This window comes from Penicillium crustosum (genome assembly GCF_028827405.1).
Source record: "Penicillium crustosum strain IBT 35664 chromosome Unknown utg000005l_segment0_segment0, whole genome shotgun sequence".
NCBI classification, from domain to species: Eukaryota; Fungi; Ascomycota; class Eurotiomycetes; order Eurotiales; family Aspergillaceae; genus Penicillium; species Penicillium crustosum.
The window spans coordinates 4,025,311-4,047,757 of NW_026623126.1; the positions used below are offsets into that span (position 1 = coordinate 4,025,311).

The window sequence follows — 22,447 nt, forward strand, 5'->3', positions numbered from 1 at the left end:
ATTCCACACCGAATCATTACCCAGAATGAGCAGAATTGACGTTGAAAAGATGGCCGTTGACAAAATTGAGACGTTGATCTCGCAAATGACCTTGGCTGAAAAGGTCAGCCTTCTATCTGGAGCTGGCGCGTGCAAGACTAGCTCGTTAGATCGGTTAGGCATACCTACCATTCATGTGAGTTGTTCCTCTCATGCACGACGACATATCTGAAATTATAGAAGCAGACATTTCTATTGTATGGCGTCCAAATTATTCTGACCGATACTACTTACAGACCTCGGATGGTCCACATGGACTGCGCGGTGGTGGCGGCGCTTTTTTCAATCCTGTGAGTTCTTCTATTCCAGAGCTAATCCTGCAAAGCGACACAAGCAGAACCTCGCTAACAATCAATCAGCCACTCGGCTATCAACTACCCGCCGCGGTTGCAATGGGTGCCACCTTTGATGTGGATTTGCTGCATTGTATAGGGAACCTTCTTGGGGATGAAGGGCGGCGAAAGGGCGTCCATGTCGCCTTAGCTCCCACCGTGTGCCTTCAGCGCTCTCCACTGTTAGGACGCGGCTTCGAAGCTTTTGGTGAGGACCCCGAGCTCAGTGGCTCACTCGCCGCCCCTTACGTGAATGGGCTCCAAGAGCGGAAAGTGGCCTCATGCATCAAGCACTATGCTGCACATGATCAGAGTTTTCGAGCCGCTGAAGATGATCTGATTATGACGGAGCGGACCCTACGTGAGGTGCATCTATACCCGTTTCAAGTTGCCATGGCCAAGTCCAAGCCTTGGGCCCTCATGTCCGCTTACCAAAGTATTAATGGTACGCACGTTAGCGAGGACCCCTTCATGCTTGACCAGGTCCTACGAAAGGAATGGGGATTCGAAGGATTGGTGATGAGTGACTGGTGGGGGACATATAGCACCTCGGAGGCCACCAACGCGGGATTGGACCTAGAGATGCCTGGTCCATCGATCTGGAGGGGAAAGCAACTGACCCAGGCGGTCGCGGTCCGCAAGGTCCATGAAGATACTATCAATGCCTCGGTGCGTAGGCTATTGCATCTTATCAACAAGACACGCGACCCAGGACCACCCAGCCCCGAAGGCAATGGTGATACAAATGAAAGTCGTGCGCTTATCCGGAAGGTTGCTGCAGACGCAATTGTCTTGCTCAAAAACGAAAAAAATGTGTTACCCCTAGACAAGACCAAGAAGTTGAAGTATGGTCTGATTGGGGAGTACTTTGAGAATCCTGCCACGGGAGGTGGCGGTAGCTCCGAGACTGTTCCATTCTATGTCAACACCCCTCTTGATGCTTTCATTGAAGCTGTTGGCAATGAGAATGTCACATATGAGCCTGGTGTCTATAGTGAATTTCCGCTCCCAGCTCTCTGATGAGGAACCCACCCCCTCCCCACTTCTTCTGTTCCCTTTAGAACGCCACATTTATTAACTACTTTCTAGCTCGAAAATGGATACCTTTAATCCGGTCGGGCTTGACCATACCCAACTCGAATGAGCCGGGCCTAATGCTTGAGTGGTTCTCCGAGGATCCTTCCGAAGTCAAAGATACAGAACTTCTCCAATCGACCACAACAACCAGTACCTCGATGTATTTCAGTCAGATCGCCTGGGACAAAGTGCCGGCACGTCACTTCATTCGATGCACAACAACCTTTACTGCTCCCAAATCGTGTAAATATCGATTTGCACTTAGTGTCTGTGGCAAGGCACGACTATTTATCAACGGAATAGAGCGAATTGACCTCTGGAGTACTCAACCACTCAAAACAGGCGATACTCCTTGCTTCAACAAGCTATGCATGGAAATGGTTTACGACCTCGACATAGAGCAAGGTCGGGAATATGCACTTGAGGTCATCATGACCAACGAGCTCTTGGAACCGGTAGTCGGACCTCCCGCACAAGGCGGTTTCCGAATCGGTGGCCAAGAACTTCGTGATCAAGACGTGGCCATCGACGCCGCAGTGGACCTAGCAAAGATTGTGGATGTACCGATAGTAATTGTGGGCTTGAACGCCGACTACGAGTCCGAGGCCGCCGATCGCAAGGATCTTCTGCTACCAGGTCGGCAGAACGAGTTGGTCCAACGAGTTACCGAGGTCAACCCAAACACCGTGAGTCATTTTACCTTGCATGCATGAGCATCTATCACGACTATATCGCTCTCGGCAGGTCCTAGACGTGTCTTTGCGCGTCTATAGGACCTACTGAGCCCAATAGGACAAATGTATGCTGACTAGACTTGGACAGATCGTTATTACCCAAAGTGGGTTGCCGATACAGATGCCATGGATCAAGTCTGCCAGTACTCTTTTGCATGCTTGGTATCTTGGTCAAGAAACAGGTCATGGTGTTATTGACGTTCTCTTTGGTGATGTCAACCCATCGGGGCGGCTGTCTATGACGTTCCCAAAACAGCTCGAGGACACTCCAGCTTTCCTTAGCTGGGGCAAGTCAGACCGCCACATTATCTATGGTGAGGGTGTTTTTATCGGATATCGCTATTATGAAAAGGTGAAGCGTGACCCGCTCTTCTATTTCGGATTCGGCCAGTCCTTCACAAGCTTTGCATACTCAAACCTGGTCATCAGTGACACGTTCGTGCCAGAGGAACATTATGTCTTGGAAGTCTCCGTGGATATCGAAAATACAGGTAATTATGACGGATCAGAAGTCATCCAGGTATATGTCGCCGACTTGGAGTCTTCAGTCCTGAGACCCATCAAGGAGCTCAAAGCCTTTAAGAAAATTCTCATCAAAAAGGGTGAGAAGCAAACGTGCCGCATCTCGCTGGACAAGTATTCTCTCTCTTTCTGGAGCGAGGAGTACTCTCAGTGGCTTGCTGAGGCCGGAGACTTTGCAGTAATTATCTCTAGAAGCGCCGATCCGAAGGACGAGATTACGCGGGCCATTTTCAATCTCCCATCGACCTTTAGATGGTCAGGCTTATAAGTATGAAATGAGAAAACTCGGGTTCTCAAGCAATCCCAGACAAATTCAGATAAGTTTTGTTTGTGTGAGATTGGCCTATTATCAATTATAGAGAATGAGGGCAATCAAAAAGCACTGTCATTGGAAATTTTCATTTCTGGATGTAGAACAGATACAATCGAAAATATGGGTAGCGAAATCTAAGGTTATTGATCATGAAAATTCTTTTCTAGACTACCTCAATATTGAGATGCAAATTTCAGCCATCAACAATCGGCTGTTGGTATCACTAGCTTAGCACGTAAATGGTTGGATGGACAGTATGTATGCCCGAAATCAAAGCCAATTGATTCATCTAGATGGGCGTTGATTCCAGGCCAACACCCAATACTCCTGAAACAGACAATCTTGCTCTGCACTAAAAGGCCCGAGGGACGGGAGTAGTCCATAGTTGCGACAGAAAGTCCGCAAGATCATCCAAAAGCCTTTAACGCTTAACCACAGGGATTTTGGAATTCTAGATTACTAGCGGATTGCCACTGACCCATTCTGAATACAGCACAGGGTACTCTGGTTCCACACAACGGTTTGGCGCTTTGATCTCTACGCGTTGCTGTTTCATATGCTGAAATTGTTCACAGGCTCGCAGTTCGTTTTTTTCAATCATTGGAACCGTTATTGACTCGGGCAGCCTATCTTACGGATTCTTTGAAGACAACTTCGAATACGCAGTGTGAGCCGCCGTGGCAAGGAGGTTTGTCGGCAAGTGAGCATGGGACTCCTAGGCGAAGGCGGCTAGCTTCAGAGAGCAGATCAAGTGGGCCTGCCATATTTAAACTCCTGGGAAATGAAAGTGACCTTGGCGTTTAAAAATGTGAATTGGCAGAGAGAGAGGAGAAAGAATAAGGTACATGACTCATGCGTAGGTAAATACCTAGGTAGGTACTGCGTAGTATATACTTAGGTACATAGTGGGAGCGGGTCTCCCGGGACGGCCCGCGGTCCCTACATATGGCTTATATAATTATGATGCTTAAATTCACTGAGCCTGGACACACCCAACCCATTAATTAAATGAATTAAACTAACCTATTGGTCTTGGCATTCTTATTCGTAATGGTGGAATTTAGGAAAATTAATCTACCGCTGTGCCATGTTTCCTATTCTTGAACGATAAATGATGGACATAGCTAAGCATTGATTTAAGTGGAAAGAACTGGAGTTATCAACAACAAAGTGATTAGAAAGAAAATCCATCACAAGTGAGAGGTAGGTAGTGACAGCACAAAAGTGTCAGCGCATTGGTTTCAAACAATAAAGCAAACGACCTAGTTGACAATGAGTACAGAGGAAACCGGTGGCCAAAAGATTATTTTACTCACCAGTAGAGTTGCTTCCTCTAGCGTGTTTCAAGGCTGGTCGATATGATTGTGGTTCGGGTTCAGTGCACCGCCTACATCTGTACAGGCACATCGATACATGCGGTATGGTGGCTGACCATCAAAAAACCACATTGTATCAGTTCCGTTTTGAAGAAGTTCAGCGGGGATCTGTTTAAGTGAGAGTTGTGATACACCAAGGCAGAGATATAATTGAACGAACCTCGTTGCTTGCAAACATGATATTCACTTTTCCCTCGGTGCACTCCAGCATTCCCGTGGATTCTTGTCCAGACAGACGACGGAGACCGACGAAATCATCCAGCCCGTAAAGTTTGACAGCCTCAAAAAACGCCTCAACAAAACATGTATGTTCTTCCAGCTCTGGGGGTGTGACCTTGGAACACGGGAAAAAGGCGAATTCGTAAGGATAGAGTCTATCCCCCTGATAGAACCAAGATGTCGGGATAATTCTCCCACCGTGCTTCGTGAAGGAACGGTCACATTTCCAAGGAGCTGTGACCATGTCTTTCTCGACAAGGAGAGTTCCCTCTTCAAGGTCGAAATGGCGATGGACAAGCGCGACCCCGAAAAGATTTGCGACACCGTGTTGCAGTATCAGAGACTTCAACTTCGTCTCCACAAGGGAAAGGCCATTCTTGGCTCGAAAGTGCTTGTTGGCATCATGAAGAGATGAGATGCCGTGGAAAGCAGTCGAGTCATATGTTCCGAAAAGGTTCATGATGCTATGTTGTCGAGATTGGAGATTGTGGAGTTGAAAAACTGGTAACATTGAAAGAGGAGGAAAGACCTACCTTAAATAGCAAGAGTCGATGCGATTTCATCTGACCTGATGGGCTTTCTCTAATATTTCCGTCTAGTTAGTCTTGCTTCTCTCTCTCCATGGATTACGGGACCAACGAATCAAGGTTAGTCTTATATCTTAATTGTATACTGACCAATCAAAATACAAACATCTCTAGAGTTGATCTCCACCGTTCTACAACGACCTCGGGAGTGGCAGGCTGCTGTTTAACAGCCGACCTTATTCTGACCTCATCTTCACGGCAGTGAGATTTGTTCCTCTTAGGTCTGCAAAATACACGGAATATCAATGAGGAAATTTCTGTTGGCTTTGGAGTAAATTAACGAATTGACTTTTTGGGTCGTTCGACTCGTTCCTTCCTCTTCGAACATTGTGACTTCCTGCCACAAGCATTCTGTAAAAACGGAAAACGGAATTTGTATACACCTAAAGATGGCATCTAAAAAGAGCATCTAAAAGACATGATACGGCCGCATAGACGGCCGACTATTCTTTTTAAGAATAAGTTGATAATTCTTATAGTACGGATTTCACTCGTACTAAGATCATATCTAGAGAAGGAAATAGCATGGACGTCACACTCGACATTCTACTATGTTGTACCCTTGATACTCTGCAATTTCAACCGCCAGGATGAGGATTACCAAAATACTCTATAGTTAATCAACCGTTGATGCCCGGAGGATGTACGGAGTACTTTTGTACACCCTATAGCTCCACTAGCTCCACTCCATACCCTTTAGGTATCGGCTTGATACTGCCTATACATTACAGTCACGTATTATAATAACAATATCTAAGACAACGTTCTCATCCTGGAGATAACTTGATGTTTCACCGCCCAAATTTAGTTTTTTGCCTCCCATCTCCATCGGTCCAACTTTCTCGTTCTCAACAGTTCTCCAACGTACCTCTCTACATCTCCAGTGTCAATATGGAGCAAAAAGACCTCCAAACAACACCTATCCCATCCCTAGGATCCTCTGCAGGAATCCAACCGGATGATGAGCTACCCACTTCACCCCTCATGTTGATTGTGGACTCTTATCCCGATAACCTCGTTGTTAAATACTTCATGGCACCGCTTGTTAAACATACTTTCCTGTAAGCAGATAAGTACATACCATTGGTGATAATTACTAAATGTAGGGGGAATATAGAACTATCTTTACAATCCTGGCTTTTCTCTTTGGCTCTCTCCCAGTGTGTGGCCATTGGAACTCTGAGGAGGTTTGCGACCAGAGATTTCATCTTCTGGCATTTTTAATTGCGATAGGACTAGTGAGCGTGAAGGGCTATGCCAATTACCTTGGACGAAAGCTTGAAAAAAGCGGAGGGGTCGCGAAAGGCTCAACTTAAGGTACTCAGGTAGTTCTGATCTTTGCTTGTACGCTGTGGAATATTAGAGATGTAGGCTCTGTTTCGGTATAATCCGGGTAGCTGGGGTTCTAACATCCTCACTTATTGCTTGTTGGTTAAATCCATACTAAAATCCAAATACAACTGGAAAGCTTGATTGAATGTTGAATGTTCATTGTTGAATAATGCCTGTACAACGCCATTACTAACCCGAAGTCCAAACCCCCACCCCCCAAAACACAATTCCATGCCCGAAAGAGCAGATAATCAAATGCGATAATGTGCCATGTTCTTCTTGATCTCATCCACGATCTCCACAGCCTCATTCGTACTCCTTGCTTCAAAGTCATAGCGCTTCTGCTCCGTGGCATCATTGCCGCGCACGATCATCACCCGGAAGCTCTTGGGGTGCCGTCGGCTGACCTTAGATCCAATCACATCACTAAAGCTGATCGATCGGGTCTTGCCACCGGATGCCGTTTTGCCCGTATCACCGGGCACGATATGCATGTAATCATTTTCGAACGTGAGGATCCGGTGGTTGGATGCTGTGAAAGACATGGGTTGTTTGCGGAACACATGGTACCGGCGGTAATATCCGCCTAGGTGGTCTTGTTTCTGAGAAGATGAGGGCAACATGCGCTGCGCGCCCTTCTTAGCCTCCTTCTTGCTCTTCTTGGAGGTTGTCGGGTCGGCACTTTCCACCATCAAAGGCGCGTTTGGCGATGAGCTACCCGGTGAGGTTCCAAGCGCAAGGGGCCCGCCGCCGAAGCGACGACGCACCAGATCAAGTTCTGTGATGCTGCCCAATGCCTCCACTGTACGATCAAGTGGTGCAATCGTGTTTGACCCCATCACCTTTAAGAGATAGTTGCCCTTATCCTGGCCCCATCGTTTACATACGGAGTCCAGAATTTCGGCTATGTAGCTGTCGGTAGATGTGTTGATCGTCATGACATGTGCGGAAGCCTCCATGTTGATGAAGCGAATCTTTAATGTCTTGGAAACACCGAGACGGGGAGTAGCATGCGAGATAGGTACCGCGGGGCGATCAGCAGGAGTAAGAGTGCTGTGGTTAAGCGCAGACGAGAATGGCTGGCCTAGGATGGGGTTTGCTCGGGCTGGTGTGGTTTGAGGGGTCTTGTTCTGTGTAGCGGGTTGAGCCCCCGGGGCTGCAAGATTCGCCGGCTGATCCGACTCTTCTGACCCAATGCTTGAACTAAACTGTGGATATAGGCGTTCATTCTCCTCAAACTCCGATTGCGACGCTTCAACCAGTGCGAATTCATCGTAAGGCTTGCCCCTTGACCGTCCTCGAGACTTGGCAGATTGATTGTTGTTCGACGTGAAGTCCGTCATTGGAAGAGTCCGCCCAAGCGCTGGGAAGTCATATTCGACTTCGCCATCATCGACCATCCGTAGCGTCCATCGGTTCACGGTCAGATTTTCGCGGCTAATTGCTGGACCGCGAGCGTCCGCCGAGTATTTCCACAGGGCAAGACCAATAGTCTCAGCGACAGTCACCTGTGCGGGCTGTTCTGCAAGCTTAGACTCGCGTGTAAGTGGCAGATCTAGCGGGTCTTCGGGGTCGCTTGAAAATGGAACGTAGATCTTCAAGTACAACGAGTCCTCTTGGCCTCGCCCAGAGAGCACCACGAATTTATCCACTGGATTGCTCGGTGCTCGCTTCCGGGACGTAAGCTGGCTGGTCAATAAGCTGACCGGCTGTAACATGCTGATAGGCCGTGGCGGGGGAAGATCTTGCAATGCAGGAGCCGGAGTGCGATGCTTGCGAGGTGAATTGTTTTGCGGCCCTGTGCCAGAGGGTAGCTTGTTCATCATAGTCATGGGCGAGGACAAATTCAAACCGCCCGCCACACCTGCCAGCAGCAAAGAGCCAGATCCAGCCGTATTGTCAAAATCGGAGGAAATTGCAGACCCAACAGACTCGGCACCGGAATCCTCGTCCTCGTCCTCTTCGTGGAGTTCCCCGAGGGCTAGGCTCTCTGCGCCTCGGCTGCCTGTGCGTTCACGCCGTCTGCGCGAATACTCGACGACCTGATCGCTCACGGAGAATTGAACTTGTCCTTGTTTGTAGCCTCTGGGATCGGTTTCATTATCCGTGGACAGGTCACTGCTAGTAGTTGTATCTCGACGGGGGCGTGGTTTTACTTGGCGGTATTGACTTGCAAGGTTTTGTGTTGACGCCGATGTGACCATCACCTCTGGCCGTTCCCTCGGTTCCCCAGAACGTATTGGAGAGGAGTCGGCTCGATCTCGGCGGATGGGCATTTTGTCGAATTTGATCTGATCAACAGCACTGATCTTTGTCAGATAGGAAAGTAGAATATCAATCAATAATTCACCAACCTGCCAACATTGTCTCCATCGTCGTCGCTGTCATCACTCAGATCGCTGCTATCGTCGTCCTCTGCTTCCGCTTGTCTCTGGACCTCTTGTTGCCTTTCCCGCCGAGTTTTCTTCTTTCCGCCGCGTGCGTGATTTCGCCGCGCAGTCATGTCCGTATGACTCTTGCCGGTCACCATACCACCATCATCCTCGCCGTCTTCCAGGCCTAGACCTTGCAAGTCGTGGTGCTGGGGTTTTGCATTTCGTTCTGCTAGCCTGTAATATTCAGACGAAACGTTCGCCGTTGTTGGAATGGGTGGGGAGTAAGTGCGCTTCAGGTGGGAGGAGCTGTGTGTGTTGGGGTAAGCCGCGGCGGTTGACCAGCCCGCCGCACGGAAGCCAGGTGTATTCAGGACGGAGTCGTTGACGTTGATCAGTCGGTCCCCAATTCCATCTTTGATTGTCGAGAGATATGAGGAGCGTAATTGCCAGATCGTAAAGCTATATTCGGGTTAGTCCTTGGAGACCTTTTCGCGGCGATTTGACGGGGCGCTCTGCAATTCCGGACGCGACTTACTCTTCATTGTGAAGAAGAGACATATTCTCGGCTTTCACGAGGACATATGTCTGTAGTAAGGAGGGGTGTGCTGCGTAGTAGCGATCGAGGTCTGGATAATCACAGCAACTCGAGCTAAAAGCGCATGCTCGAGGTAATAAAGGGAGGGATGAAAGCGAATGAGACTAGCTCATATAGCTTATACAGGACCAGCCTGGAAAAAACAGATCAAAAAGATAAAGATATCAAGGAGAGAAAGGAGAGAAAGGAGCGTTGTATGCCAAAAGCAAGAAGAGAGGGAACTTTGGTGTTCTCCGCAGATCGTTTCCCCGCCAAGGGGGTCACCCTACCAACTTCAACGTTCTCAACTACGTCGATGTACCTGCAACATACTTGACGAATCAATCATTGCTACGCAAGTGACTATGCTCTCAATCTCGAGGAAAATTGAGAATTCTGGTCGTGGAACATATTATACTATTATAAGGAGTTTTCTGTTTTCTGTCCGAGATGTTCGGATGCCTTGTGTCCAGAGAATCTGTAGAAAGAAGAAAAGATAGAGTGTGTATATCCATGATGAGCGTGTATTTATATCAGACGTACTTGGTGTGACATCGTCAAAGGTACCAGGTACAGAAGTCATCTTGGCTGCAGGAGCAAGTCTGCACAAAACAAGAGTTGAGACAGCAACAGCTGAGGTGAAAGAGGTGTACGAGGTGTAAGAGATGAGAAAAGAGCACGACACTCGCGAAGGGTCACGTTTAGTGAGAAACAGAGAGAAGAAAGAAAAATACGAAGACACATCAAAATGTAAACAATTAAATTGGTGTCCTCAGAGATATCATACTGAAATGCACCAACCCTATGAAACGCATGCTTCTTAACAAATGGATAATATGCTACAAAAAAATAATAATAATCTCTCAAGCCTTGGGCTTGGCCCTGCTCTTACGAGCCTTTTTCGGCTTTTCCTCCTCGGCATCAACATCGTCATCGGCCTTCTTCGTCTTCTTGCCCTTGGCCGGCGCCTTCTTTTTCTTAGGCAAGGTCACATACTTATCCTTCTTCAGATCAAGTTCTTCCTCATCGTCATTCTTGGTCTCTTCGACAACTTCTTCTTCATCGGATCCTTCAAGAGCATCTTCAATATCAGGCTTCTCCTTCTTTGCCTGCTTAGGTGCCACAACATTGCTAGCCTTCATGAATGGCATGGGGTGCGAACGCGAATTGTACAGTCGCGTGAAGGTGGCTTTGGTCTGTGTCTCAAGTTTTATTTTAGACTCGTCCATTGGGCCGAGTCCTAGTTCAACCATGGAATCGAAGTCCTCGCGAGTGAGATAGTATTCATCCATAAGATCAATGACCGAGTCGACGCAGTCCTTGCCTTCGTCCATCATTCGGCGTATCATCTTCTCCTGGAGCAAGGGCATGTACTGCTGACGGATCTCGTCGCGGTTACCTGTGGTACGAAGACGCATGTGGCCCTGTATTTCCTTGACGTATCGTGATAGTTTGCCTGAAGGGTAAATTAGTTAGAGAGTGTATACAGACGATGGGTGGGCCTCCAAAACATACCATGTTTGCTGTTATTGCCCAGCCAGCTAGTAAATGCAGGCCGCTCATTGAAGTTTCCGTACTGGAAGCTGGCCGGCCGCACGAAACTGAAGATCGCATGGGTGGGCATAAGACTCCACTGCTGCTGGGTGCCGTGGATCATGCGGTCGACAAGGTCACCATCACTGATACTCGAGGCGGCATTATCCAGCAATTCAAGCGACTTCAGTCGTTGTTCCTGGCCATGATATTTGCCTGCGAGAGCGGGTTTGGTCTTGAGGTAATTCTCCTGAAGCATCAGGTAACTGAACTCGTGATCGTTGAAATAAAGCTCGACCTTGTCGTTCAGGGTCGCAGTGGAACTCGGAGAGAACATCTGGGCGCTGAGAATTTTGCTGACAATATCCCACGGCTTGAGGATGATATTCTTCTCCCACGACTTTGACATCTGCTTGCCTTCGTCGTAGCTGAGACCTTTTTGATCTAGTCTTGCGGTGGAAAGCATGTTGATGACCTGGCGGATATCGGCATGTGTTCCTTCAATGAGGCCATCAAGTACAGGAGGCGGAATCTTGAGGCCTTCTCGGAAACAAATAGTGGACAGCCTTGCTCGAATTTGCTCAGCAGTCGGGCGTCTGAATGGCACGTCATAAGTGATGAAGTCGAAAGGTTTCATCTTTTGAAGCTTTCGCTCATTGCAAATAAGAATGATTGGAATCTTGGTCTTCTTGACAATGGCTGCGACAGCTCCCACACCTCCACGGTCACCGGCAGACATGCCATCGACCTCATCCATGATGAGGACGAGCTTTTTCTTTTCATTATCCACTTGTTTGCCTTGTCCGGCGAAATATCCTTGCAATGATGTTGTGTCTAACACACCCAGGGTGGAGCTCTCGACAAGCTTCTTACTTCTGGTGTCACTGGCGTTGGTCTCCACGACATCGAATCCTTCCAGCTTCGCCACGAGATGGGCTGCTGTAGTTTTTCCGATTCCCGGGGGACCGTGAATCATAACACCACGGTATATTCCCGATCCGTCTTTACCGCCCTTTTTGAAATCGTTCTGGGCATTGGCATGCCAGTTCCGCAGCCAGCTCTGAATCTTTTCCACGGCACCCTTATTACCACAGATCATACTGGTCGATGTTGGGGCATATTTCGTGGTCCAGAGATCGCCAGATGATGCGGGCTGTGAGCTTGGTGGCGTCTGAGAAGCTGCGGCGGTGGTTTTGGGTGCTTGAGCCGCGGCCGTCTTTCGTTTTTGCTCTTCTCGTTTCTTCTCCTCCGCATCGATTTCGGCCGCCATGGCACGGACCTTAGCCTCGTCGGCTTTCAGTTTCTCGGCGTACTTTTCGGCTGCCTTCCCATCACCGCCGTTGGCAGGCAGTCGTCGAATTAATTCGAAGAGCCCGTCCTCGTTGATGGTCTTGATCTTGTGCTTCGCAATGGTCTCAAGCTTCTTTGGGCCGGCATCACCTCCGAGGACCACATAGCTCGTTTTAGAACTAGGAGCACCAACGACTTTGCCTCCATACTTCTTCACCAATTGCGCACCCTCTTCGCGGCCGAGGGATTCCAGAACGCCAGTGAAAACGAACGACAAGCCAGCAAGGCAGTTTTCTTGCCCAACGGGCATTTCCTTAGTCCCAGTCGTTGCCGGGTCCCGGCTTTGCTGTGCTCCAAATTTGAACTTCTTTGGCTCTCCCTTAGGAGGTTCTGGGGCTTCAATCGTAGGAATGCTGTCGAAGATATCTTGGAGCTCTTTGCTCTCTGGTTTATCCTCCTTTTTAGCCTTTTTAGGGCTAGCCTTTTGCTTCTTCGCAGCTGGCGATGCCGCGGCCTTGGCCTTCGGGGCTGCCTTTTTGGTTTCCTTTTTGGGTTCTTGGTAGTCACCATCTTCATCCTCGTCGATGAGAGCTTCCGATTTGCGCTTGCGGCCAGGTCCAGCCTTCGGGGCAGGAATCTTGGGGAGATCTTCCATGACCACATCATCCTCATCATCGCGAGAGGATTGCTTCTTCTGTGTCCTCTTCGATGCTGCAGCGGCTGGCTTCACCTCGAGCATTTCAAAGTCACTATCCTCGTCGCTATCATCCTCGGCCACATAAGCGTCCTCTCCTTTGCCGGCCTTCCCGTATTCGGTTGCAAAAATGTCATCGGCGCCGAGATTTTCATCCTCAAGGACATTTGTGGCTTTCTTTGTTGATCCTCGTGTAGTGGTTCGACCTTTGTTCACGGGTTCTTCGGCAGTCTTCTTGGGTTTAGGACTTTCGGCGACAATCTTGGCTTTATCGGGCTGAGCTTGCTCGGTCGGTTTTGCAGGCCGTGTCTTCTTCTTACTGGATGCGAAGTAGGCAGAGGATGTTGTAGGTTCTTCTTTAGTTTCTTCAGGCTTTCTGCAATAAAAGTTCATCAGTCAAATGGTATGAGACATTTCAACCCAGCGATGGACATACGGCTGACTTTTGGGCTTTGCTTTGGTAGCAGGGGCTTTGACGGGTGCTACATCTTCTTCCTCGTCACTGTCATCCACAACTTTCCTGCTGCCTGTTCTTGCGTTAGACTAGTGATGAGGGAGTATGGATTATGGAGAGCATACGTCTCTTTCTTGTGGTGGATGAGTCCTGCATTGTTGGATTTGAGGTTAGATTATAATCTCGAGCGATTCAAAGGGCGCTAAATCACATATAAAGTGACCAGGACCTCCTCTCATGAGCAAGGCACCAGCTTACCTCTTTTTTGGCCGCGGGCTTCGCGGCGGCGTCGCTGGAGCCTTGACTTGGCTTCCCGCCAAAAAAATTCCGGATATCCATAGTGAGCCCCAATCAGGCACACAGAATTCGGCGTAGAATAGTAACTGGGGAATTGGTTGAAGACCAATCGAGCTCTTGCCGCAGCGTTTGGTAGGTCGCGAACGACGCGACACACTCCCGGACGTGACTGGCTGACGTAAGGCAGCACTTTCTTCCTTTTTAGGATTAGCGTACATAAGCTATGTGCAGCTGTAGGAACTATAAGAAACGTGAAAGGAGCATAGGATTTTGCCCAACCCATCGAATAAGATAGGTTATGCATAACATTTCTATAGTAAGATGGGCCACTAAGTACAATTACAAAGCCCTGGGAAAGGGCTAGAGGATTATCAGCCAGACTTGAACATAGGTAGTATGTACCGTATATCTACTTATAGTTTTACTTATTGTGTATGTAGGCAGCGCAGTGTAGACTTCCTCTAGTACAATTAAGCACATCTCAAACCAACAATGTACTATTTAGAGCCACTCTAGAATGAAAGATGCTGTACGTACATAGTTAGTGGACTGACATTGAGGCCTGATTTACAAGGCAACATAAGTGAGTAGGACATGTGTCACGTGTAAACCACCCTTCCACTTCGGGACTAGTGCCAATCATCGAAAAGTGCCGGAGTAACGAAGCCTTTCGCAACATTGGTATATCTCGCCGCCTCCCTCCTCACAATGGGTCCACAGATCAAGATGTTTGCTGGACCGCTCTCCGCCTGCACACGGCCAACCCGTACGAGCCATTTAATTCCCAGAAAATCCATTCGGCCGAAGACTAACAGTGCGACACAGTGTCGGGACCGCTGGCCACCTTTTCTCTATCACGATGCTTCTCTACCACCTCGCCCGCCCTTGATTGGTTGACTCCGAAATTCCAAGAAAAATCCAAGTCACCCAAGGGTCGCCCTCACGTCGCTACCGGCGGATCCACCCGAGGAACAACAGTCGTGTGGGGAGACTTTGGTCTGCGCATGAAGGACCACGACCGCCGCATGCCCGCATCGGCGCTGAAGATCGCTGAAGAGACCATCAAGCGGCGGCTACGAGGAATGAACTATAAGCTGTACAAGCGTGTCAGCGCCAACATTGGTGTCTACACCAAGGGTAACGAGCAGCGTATGGGTAAGGGTAAGGGTAAGTTCGACTACTGGACTGTCCGACTGCCCGTGAGCCGAATTGTCTTCGAATTGAAGGGAGATGTCCACGAGAAGATTGCCCGCGAGGCTTTCAGATTGGCGGGCCACAAATTGCCTGGTAGGTTGTGCATTCCTCTGCATTTACTATTTTGGGGTACGAAAGATGTTCATTCTCATTCATTAGGTCTCTGGGAATTCGTTAACAAAAATGACCCCCCCCGTCGTCGGTATCACAAAGCTCGGAAACGGTGTCACTCTCGAATCTCTCAAGCGCGCACGTAGAAACCCACCTCTTGGTACCAACGACATCGCTTCACCTCCGAAGAGCTCCTCCTCCAGCTCCGAACCTACCCAATAAACTGTCGTTTCCCGCATGATACCGTTTTCCCTTTTTTTCATCGGTCATGTCTTTTGCTTTTGTCGTCTTCGCCGACTAAGCCCCGACACCAGACCCAGGCCCATACCCCTGCTGTCTGCGGGCCTTGGCCACGGCATCGTCCTCGGCACGTGTTATATCTTTTGTACATTATCATCAGCTGTTTGCGTCTCTTTAGGAACCATCGAGGCACGGGCTCCTCCGATGGATCTTTTGTCTTGATACTAGGAGTTTAGACAAGGAAAATATATTCAGCATTTACCTTTACCAGAGTCAGCCATTGCTCCCATGCCCAGCTTCTGGGCCTGGAAATCCTCGTCATAGCTGGGAGCCGGGCTATGTGTTCCTAGTCCAGGGCTCACTTCGCTTGTAGTGTGCTTAAGGCCGACTTACATGAGGTCAGTCATTGCTATAGTACACTCAGTATTATCTTCAAGGAAGGTCATACCCCCCAATTGTCCGGTTTGCTTTAAGGGAGTCTTGGTGAATTCTCTGATAGACTCATATCTGTGCCCTCTTATTAGTGAAGAGAAATTGCAAGAGGCGATCTTGATGCAATCCATACTGAGTGCTCTCTCCGCCGGGTTCCATATCAATAAGTCTGGGGTCGGACATTTCGGATGTTGTTCGTGTTGGGGTAGAAGTATAGTGATGGGACAATGATAGATACAACATTATTGAAAATATAGCATGATTAAAAGATGAAAGCTATTACGATGTTTCTAGTGGGTGGTCCAGTTAATGGATGACGGGGATGTGATGACGTAGGTTAAGAGGACACCCATGGACTCTGATATACAAAATTCGGGGTAGATATCATTGCATCAAATCTATGCTACTCAGAATTGACTACCTCTACAATGCGGACACAGCTTCACTGTTGAAGTATATATATAACTATGACTTTGAGAGATTGATGTATGCAAGTATCTTTCTACCACCTCAGAGATAGTACACAATGACAAGTGATATAACGCCAGAATCCTTTCAGCAAATGCCTTCATGCGCCCGTGAAAAATGGAAATAATTTGGATACCTGGAGATTTCGAAAAAGTATGATTCTGCTTAATAGCAGACCATAGCTTCCTAGGTCCCATGCTCACTGAAAACCACCTTAGTGTACAAATCGTCATTCATCCATTATCTTGGTTTGTTGGTAGTGAGTATTAAAAGTCCATGCCCATGAGATAGCTAGTCTATTGTTAGTTATGTCTCTGTTAAATTATCCAGGGAAAGCATACCTTTCATAGATGCGCATGAACTTGGCCACGAAGGCTTCGAGATGGAAGATTACTTTCTGTATTGAGTGCTTCATTAGCGCTTGAATTGGTAGCAATAACCTTCATCAATTACTTACACTTCCCAGCTTGATGCGGTGCTCGTAGAAAGCAGACCACTTGATAACTTCTGGCTTCAATGCATCATCAACTCGTGCAACGAGCTTGAATGTCAAGGTCTAGCGCCAACAGTTAGTATCTGGAGCATGTGAATTATAAATATGGATACACACCTTCAAAATAGTCGTCGGTGGGATACAATGAGTCAAAAGATCATAAAGACGTGCGCGGACATGCAACAGTCGAGCTGGTGACCGTTCAGCCAGAATCTCATCTGCTGTGAGAGTAACGAGAGCTTCCCAGTCCGGAGGCGGGATGAGCGTCTTGTCCGTAACCTTTTCACTAAATTACGAAAAAAAGGTAAGCCTCCGAAATCCAGTTTAATGAGTATCGAAGCGAAGACTCACTTTTGCGCATAAATGGACTCGAACATGAGCAGCGCACGGCGCAGATTCCGTCCACTCTCCTTTGCAATCCTCTTGTTAAGCACCTCGGACTCTGTCCATCCTTCCTTTTTCCCTGCAAGATGGAGCGCAGAGCAAATGTCGCTTTCAGTAGGTGCGGCAACCCTGACCAGCAGGGTTCGGGAGCGGATTGGTGCAATGATGTTGGAGGTGCTGTTGGCTAGGAGAATCAATCGCAGATTGGGACTGTATTTCTCCATAGTCCGTCTGAGAGCTGCTTGGGCATCACGTGTGAGATGGTCGGCTTCGTTGATCACGACGACCTTGAACCGTTGCTTCGCACCGAGATCCACCTGTTGCGTCTGCGCAACCTCTTTGAGCAATTCCTGGACGACGACTCGGTCATATTGTCCGACATCTGCGGGGGTAATCTCGAGGTGGTATACCGACGAGACAATGTTGAATTCTAGCTTTCGGTTGCTTGTCGTTTGGAAGACTCTGGCGTCGATCTTAATCTTCTCGACACCGGGGCCGTACAGTTCTTTTAGTGTCGCAATTATGCGTGTTTTCTTGCCAGCGCCCGAGGGTCCGTAGACTAGTAAATGGGGGAAATCACCGCTTTGTGCCTATCGATGGTCCCTTGTATCAAAATCGTGTTCATGTTCCGCAGGTCAGGGTTTCTTACCAGTGACCGCAGGCGATCAGAGAGCTCGGGGTGATACGAAAGAGCATCAAGAGTGCGTGGCCGCAGCTTGTCCACGAGGAGAGCCATTTTAAAAACTCTGTAGGACTGTTGAGAGGATTGAGGAATCGGAGTGCTGGTGGTTTTTCGATAGAGGATGCGGACTGGAGAACGCGTCCAGACACGCGCCTAATTAATCACTGGTCCGTGCACGCTCCCACTATATCGATGGATGCAGCAAAGGGCATCAAAGAGCTCAATTCGATGATGATTGTACAATTACATGCGAATAAATTCAATAATATATACAGATATATAGTTTTTCTAGGCATTTGGCAGCCTTCCGCCAAACTCCGAGATGTATAGTACATGCAAAAATTTGCTTCGAGAGATGAGATAGATGCGAAAAAGCCGGACACAACATCATGCATGTTTCCTTGTTCACTGTTAAATGTCCAAATCTATGCGAATCCACATAGTTGAAAAATACAGCACCCCGATGCGCCCTTGGTATGAGCTTCTTATGATGCGATTGGCGTCAGAACACCGTTGTCATCATATTTCGCTTCTGCTTTGGGGTTAGACCAGGCCAAGAAAGCGAAAAAATAGACACAAAACTTACTGAAGAAGGTATATGAAAGGGTAATGGTATCAATACCCTTCATGTTAGGATCGGTAGCGAAGTCAGGATCAATGAAGAAGAAAACAGGCATATCGACCGATTCTCCCGCATTGAGCTTCTGCTCCTCAAAGCAGAAACATTGGATCTTGCTGAAGTACGGCGCAACCTGACCTGGCGTGACACTGTATGTTGCGACTCCAATAATATCCTGCGGGCCCTTGTTCGTTGCGGTGTAGAATGCCAGCGCCGTCTCACCGGGTAGCACTCGGACCTCGCGCTGCTGGGGAGTGAACTTCCAAGGGAGGACATCCGATACCGAGCCGTTGAATGTGATGCGTAGACGACGAGAGTCTGTCACTGGTGTCACACGTGCAGCGGTATCGCCGTCGCCGGTCCGGTGGGTGAGGATGGGCTGACCACCCCAACCGGTCTGTTGGCAGATCTGCAATTGGGATCAGAATGAGATTCTGTTTAGGGTGTACTTTGGATCGAGCGAGAGAGTGAGAGCTTGGCATACCATTTTGTAAAGAGGGACAGATCCATATGCAAGGGCAACCGTTCCGAGGATCAGACTGATGGTATAGTACCTGATCGGGGGCTTTGTTAGGACAAGGATTACCTCAAATGCGGGTTCAATGGCAGCTCACATAGTAGAGGCATTGCGTTTCTGCGATTCTGGGGTATTAAAAGGCGCCGCAGATGAATGGCGTTCATGAAGCAGGAAATTCCTTGAGAAGTACCTCCGCTCTACCTCGAAGACGCTCTTCCGTAGACAGACTGAGCGCTGGGGGATCGTCCCCGTCAGTGCAGAGCGCCCTAGCGAGGGGAGTAATCGTGAAAACATGGTTCTATGACTTCAATCGGATCGGATGTTGAGTCGCATGAGATCCAGCGTATCCCCAACACGTGATGACAACTCTGATTCGATGGCTTATCGATAAGCCCTAAGCTTCGGGGTCACGTTACATCTAAACGGCGAGCAACATTGAGACAACGGGGTTGGATATGTGAATCTTGCATTGATTGTTGATTTGCCGATGAAGATTAATTGGATCGTGATCATTTAAAATACATAGGCCCAACTGCACCCTTCCGGCTGCCCAACCTGCAGATTAGCATGATCGACGACTCATTTACAACATACTATTTGCCTTGTATATAGTATAACTATTAACCGGTACTATCAGGTTTGGAACATTTGAACGTGCATAAGGATGCAAATATCATAAGATTAATACAGGGTAATAGCACTCAGAAGTCAGACCCGAAGTCCAAAATAACCAACAACTAATACAACCGTTTGATACCTTCGAGGCATTTCATTGAAAGAAAAGTCTAATTCAACACATTAGATGTGATGCGACCAAAAACCCCTCGTACCATGGTGGGTCGCTCGCGGAGGAAAGTGATAAGAATAGCAGCGCTAACAGCAAATGCAACACGCTCTCGATATTGATACTGGGAAACACCAACACGCGTTAGCACCTCGTGATTGTTTTGGAACCTGCCACAGGCTAAATTGGAGACATTGAAAAGGGGGTGGAGGGGATGTGGGTGTAACCCTGTTGTGGACAGAGGATGCGAGGGTCCGATGCATACCTTTTTATCATACAACCGTGGCAAAACCGCGGCGGCAGCCCGGGGTGCCACAAATAGTGCTAGCTCCTGCCTCTTCCGCGCCTTTTCAACCAATATACTCCAGCCACACATGAGACATCCCGCACCGACACAAAGCCCAGAGTCCCACATCATCGGAGTGACGGTCTTCGCATCAAAGATCTTGGGGCCAAGTCGTGTCCGAGCGAGACAGACGCCGTAGTAAAATAAACTCACAAAAGATGCGAGGAAGGCAGATGATCGTGCTGCATCGGAAAGGGCCCGACGGAGGGCAGTTGCAGATTTCATTCTGCGCAGACGGAAAACGATTTGTAGGGGTATATAGGTTGCACAGGCAAATTTGAAGGTTTTAGCAAATCGAGACAATGCGTGTTTCTCACAACTGGGACCACAGCCCATGTGAACCATTTCGCAAGGGATCGGGGTCACTTTTGCTGGGTCTCCCCAGACCTCTGGCCAGTTGTAGTCTTTGCACATCGACTGGAGAAGAGGTGCCTGGCCTGTATCCTTTCCATAAACGAAGACTCCTCGTCGGACACGACGCAAGGCTTCAATTAAACGCGAATCGACCTGAGCAGCCTCCCTGATCCACTTCTCGTAGGTTCTGGGCAGTCTTTCAGGGAGATAAAACCATGCCCACATGACTACAGCGGCACTCATGGCAAAGACTGTTGCGTCAGCGAAGCCAGGGACAAGAGATTCGACAGTCGTCCAGCGATTCTGGGCCCGGCGGCGACGGGACCAGCGACCCCATGCAGCACACGCGACCGCATCTATAGATCTTGTGACCATGTAGATGGTGAGGTCCATTGTCCTCCCTGCTAACTCCGGACGGTGATGCCCCAGCGGATTGGCCATGACCTGACCAGGGTTCTTCCCCTGATCTGTCAAGTTCCGGATAGCTCTGACATCTTCTACTGGTAGACAGATGCGGTTTCTGTTCAATAGTTGAAAACTGAACCATCCGGATAGAAAAGTGATGACGAATCTAATCAAGCGGTCGAGCCCTTGTGAAATCTGAACGTCACGTTTGAAGAGCCCTGCTGTGACCAATGCACACAGACGATAGAATCCTATCGGTAGTAGGGTTGAACCACCGACCAGAGAAGCACACGCTGTTGGGAAACTGTTCAAACGCAAAGGGCCAGTCAGCACTTTAGCTAGCTATTCTCAAATCAAGGTTAGCTATAGCACTTCATTTGCGCGATGGACCAGGGAAAACGGGTAACATGATAAGTAAGTCGCGATAACAGGTCCATACTTGGGGTGATGTCACGACGCACCTCTTGAAGTTTCTGTTGCGCAGTCCAGTCCTTATTGCGCAGTCGGCGTACATAAGACACCAATTTGGGGGTGACGGAAGACAAGTACCCGAGGGCATAGGCGCGAAGGAGTCTACAGTCACAATCAGCAACGGCTCTTCAGATCACACAGTTGCACTAAGCCACAAAGGTAACAGATCGCATGGACTCACGGCTTGAATATCCGGACGTTGTCCCTTCCATTGCGTCTCCGGAGTGTAGGTTCCATGCTACCGGAAACCTTCATGTCATGATCCGTCGGGAGGTGTTCAACATCACAGTTCCCCGAACTAATCGGCGATGAGGGATGGTCAGCCAACAATAACCTTGGAAACTCTGATGGGATTCACAAGGATCTTCTCACCAATCAGAAAATCAGGAGGTATAAGAGCTTGATCGGTTTTATCCGTTGGGTGACCTAACAATTGGCACCTCCCGAAAATTGGGTAGTATTCTCCGGCAGAGGGGAAATTGGCACTTGTACGATCGTTTTTCTAGACTAGTATGTGGATCATGGATCTCATGTAATGAGCCTGTTAGAGACTCGGTTATACCTCGGTCCTTGCCCAGGTGGGAAATTTAGAAAAGCCCCCGCAAACAAGACCCAAATCCAAACTCGGGGGAGGGACCAGTTAAGAGAAGACAGAGGACGATCATCCGAAGCAATGGGCCTTTCGGGGCAAACCTTGGAAATTCTCGGGATTGCGGGGCTGAAAAAAACCCCGTGGCGGCGGACGATCCCAGGAGAACTATCCAAAATAGGGAGATGAACCGGACCCAATTTATCTGGTTTTTTTCCCCCTGCAAGATAAGAATGAGAGAGAGAGAAAGAGTTATATAATGAAGTGGGATGTATTCTAGATGTACATCAAAGAATCAAGGTGTAATAAAAGGGTACCTGCAGTATACTTGTTGTAGTACTTGCAGGACTGGCAGTGACAGGACACAAAGTCGGTCTCATGGCCTCGGGAAGGGTTCTCCGGAAGTCAACAGCACATGAGCTCTTCCCCAGGAACGTATTAAATACCGGGGGTACATTGTAAAGCCACACCGGAACGGCCGTAATTATTGTAATTTTGGTACTGTTACGTCACGCGCTCAAATTTTGCATGTGATCAGGTCGAGGCCGAACAGGACAATTGCTTTTGATGCGAAACTCTCCACATATTCGTCTCGATCTCTCTTGCGTGT

General features: G+C 48.6%; 10 protein-coding genes across 10 annotated transcripts; 2 read left to right on the forward strand and 8 right to left on the reverse strand.

Annotated features, from left to right (window-relative positions):
- Window positions 1-25: 25 nt before the first annotated feature.
- On the forward strand, window positions 26-2,972 carry N7487_012201 (beta-glucosidase; the record flags this gene model as incomplete). Its single annotated transcript, XM_056879931.1, has 5 exons — window positions 26-175; window positions 276-329; window positions 399-1,365; window positions 1,461-2,134; window positions 2,271-2,972. The coding sequence occupies 5 exons, from the start codon at window positions 26-28 to the stop codon at window positions 2,970-2,972; spliced, it is 2,547 nt and encodes an 848-aa protein (XP_056725250.1).
- A 1,388-nt stretch (window positions 2,973-4,360) lies between these two features.
- N7487_012202 (uncharacterized protein) lies at window positions 4,361-5,072 on the reverse strand (the record flags this gene model as incomplete). The annotated part of the gene is made up of 2 exons (XM_056879932.1): window positions 4,361-4,501; window positions 4,554-5,072. 2 exons carry the CDS (start codon window positions 5,070-5,072, stop codon window positions 4,361-4,363), a joined length of 660 nt encoding a protein of 219 aa, XP_056725251.1.
- Window positions 5,073-6,782: 1,710 nt separating this feature from the next.
- On the reverse strand, window positions 6,783-9,464 carry N7487_012203 (Sin1 family protein; the record flags this gene model as incomplete). Its single annotated transcript, XM_056879933.1, has 3 exons — window positions 6,783-8,835; window positions 8,886-9,365; window positions 9,442-9,464. 3 exons carry the CDS (start codon window positions 9,462-9,464, stop codon window positions 6,783-6,785), a joined length of 2,556 nt encoding a protein of 851 aa, XP_056725252.1.
- Window positions 9,465-10,343: 879 nt separating this feature from the next.
- Window positions 10,344-13,607, reverse strand: N7487_012204 (replication factor C subunit 1; the record flags this gene model as incomplete). Its single annotated transcript, XM_056879934.1, has 4 exons — window positions 10,344-10,936; window positions 10,996-13,373; window positions 13,434-13,524; window positions 13,577-13,607. The coding sequence occupies 4 exons, from the start codon at window positions 13,605-13,607 to the stop codon at window positions 10,344-10,346; spliced, it is 3,093 nt and encodes a 1,030-aa protein (XP_056725253.1).
- Window positions 13,608-13,643: 36 nt separating this feature from the next.
- Window positions 13,644-13,966, reverse strand: N7487_012205 (uncharacterized protein; the record flags this gene model as incomplete). Its single annotated transcript, XM_056879935.1, has 2 exons — window positions 13,644-13,653; window positions 13,710-13,966. 2 exons carry the CDS (start codon window positions 13,964-13,966, stop codon window positions 13,644-13,646), a joined length of 267 nt encoding a protein of 88 aa, XP_056725254.1.
- A 490-nt stretch (window positions 13,967-14,456) lies between these two features.
- N7487_012206 (mitochondrial 54S ribosomal protein uL16m) lies at window positions 14,457-15,199 on the forward strand (the record flags this gene model as incomplete). Its single annotated transcript, XM_056879936.1, has 3 exons — window positions 14,457-14,514; window positions 14,574-15,035; window positions 15,102-15,199. The coding sequence occupies 3 exons, from the start codon at window positions 14,457-14,459 to the stop codon at window positions 15,197-15,199; spliced, it is 618 nt and encodes a 205-aa protein (XP_056725255.1).
- A 151-nt stretch (window positions 15,200-15,350) lies between these two features.
- On the reverse strand, window positions 15,351-15,908 carry N7487_012207 (uncharacterized protein; the record flags this gene model as incomplete). The annotated part of the gene is made up of 4 exons (XM_056879937.1): window positions 15,351-15,433; window positions 15,556-15,681; window positions 15,742-15,800; window positions 15,859-15,908. 4 exons carry the CDS (start codon window positions 15,906-15,908, stop codon window positions 15,351-15,353), a joined length of 318 nt encoding a protein of 105 aa, XP_056725256.1.
- A 551-nt stretch (window positions 15,909-16,459) lies between these two features.
- Window positions 16,460-17,806, reverse strand: N7487_012208 (replication factor C subunit 5; the record flags this gene model as incomplete). Its single annotated transcript, XM_056879938.1, has 6 exons — window positions 16,460-16,484; window positions 16,535-16,590; window positions 16,651-16,749; window positions 16,804-16,972; window positions 17,038-17,660; window positions 17,720-17,806. The coding sequence occupies 6 exons, from the start codon at window positions 17,804-17,806 to the stop codon at window positions 16,460-16,462; spliced, it is 1,059 nt and encodes a 352-aa protein (XP_056725257.1).
- A 431-nt stretch (window positions 17,807-18,237) lies between these two features.
- Window positions 18,238-19,182, reverse strand: N7487_012209 (cytochrome c oxidase assembly protein; the record flags this gene model as incomplete). Its single annotated transcript, XM_056879939.1, has 4 exons — window positions 18,238-18,284; window positions 18,339-18,780; window positions 18,856-18,925; window positions 18,986-19,182. The coding sequence occupies 4 exons, from the start codon at window positions 19,180-19,182 to the stop codon at window positions 18,238-18,240; spliced, it is 756 nt and encodes a 251-aa protein (XP_056725258.1).
- Window positions 19,183-19,673: 491 nt separating this feature from the next.
- N7487_012210 (uncharacterized protein) lies at window positions 19,674-21,503 on the reverse strand (the record flags this gene model as incomplete). Its single annotated transcript, XM_056879940.1, has 3 exons — window positions 19,674-21,119; window positions 21,239-21,350; window positions 21,430-21,503. 3 exons carry the CDS (start codon window positions 21,501-21,503, stop codon window positions 19,674-19,676), a joined length of 1,632 nt encoding a protein of 543 aa, XP_056725259.1.
- Window positions 21,504-22,447: the final 944 nt, after the last annotated feature.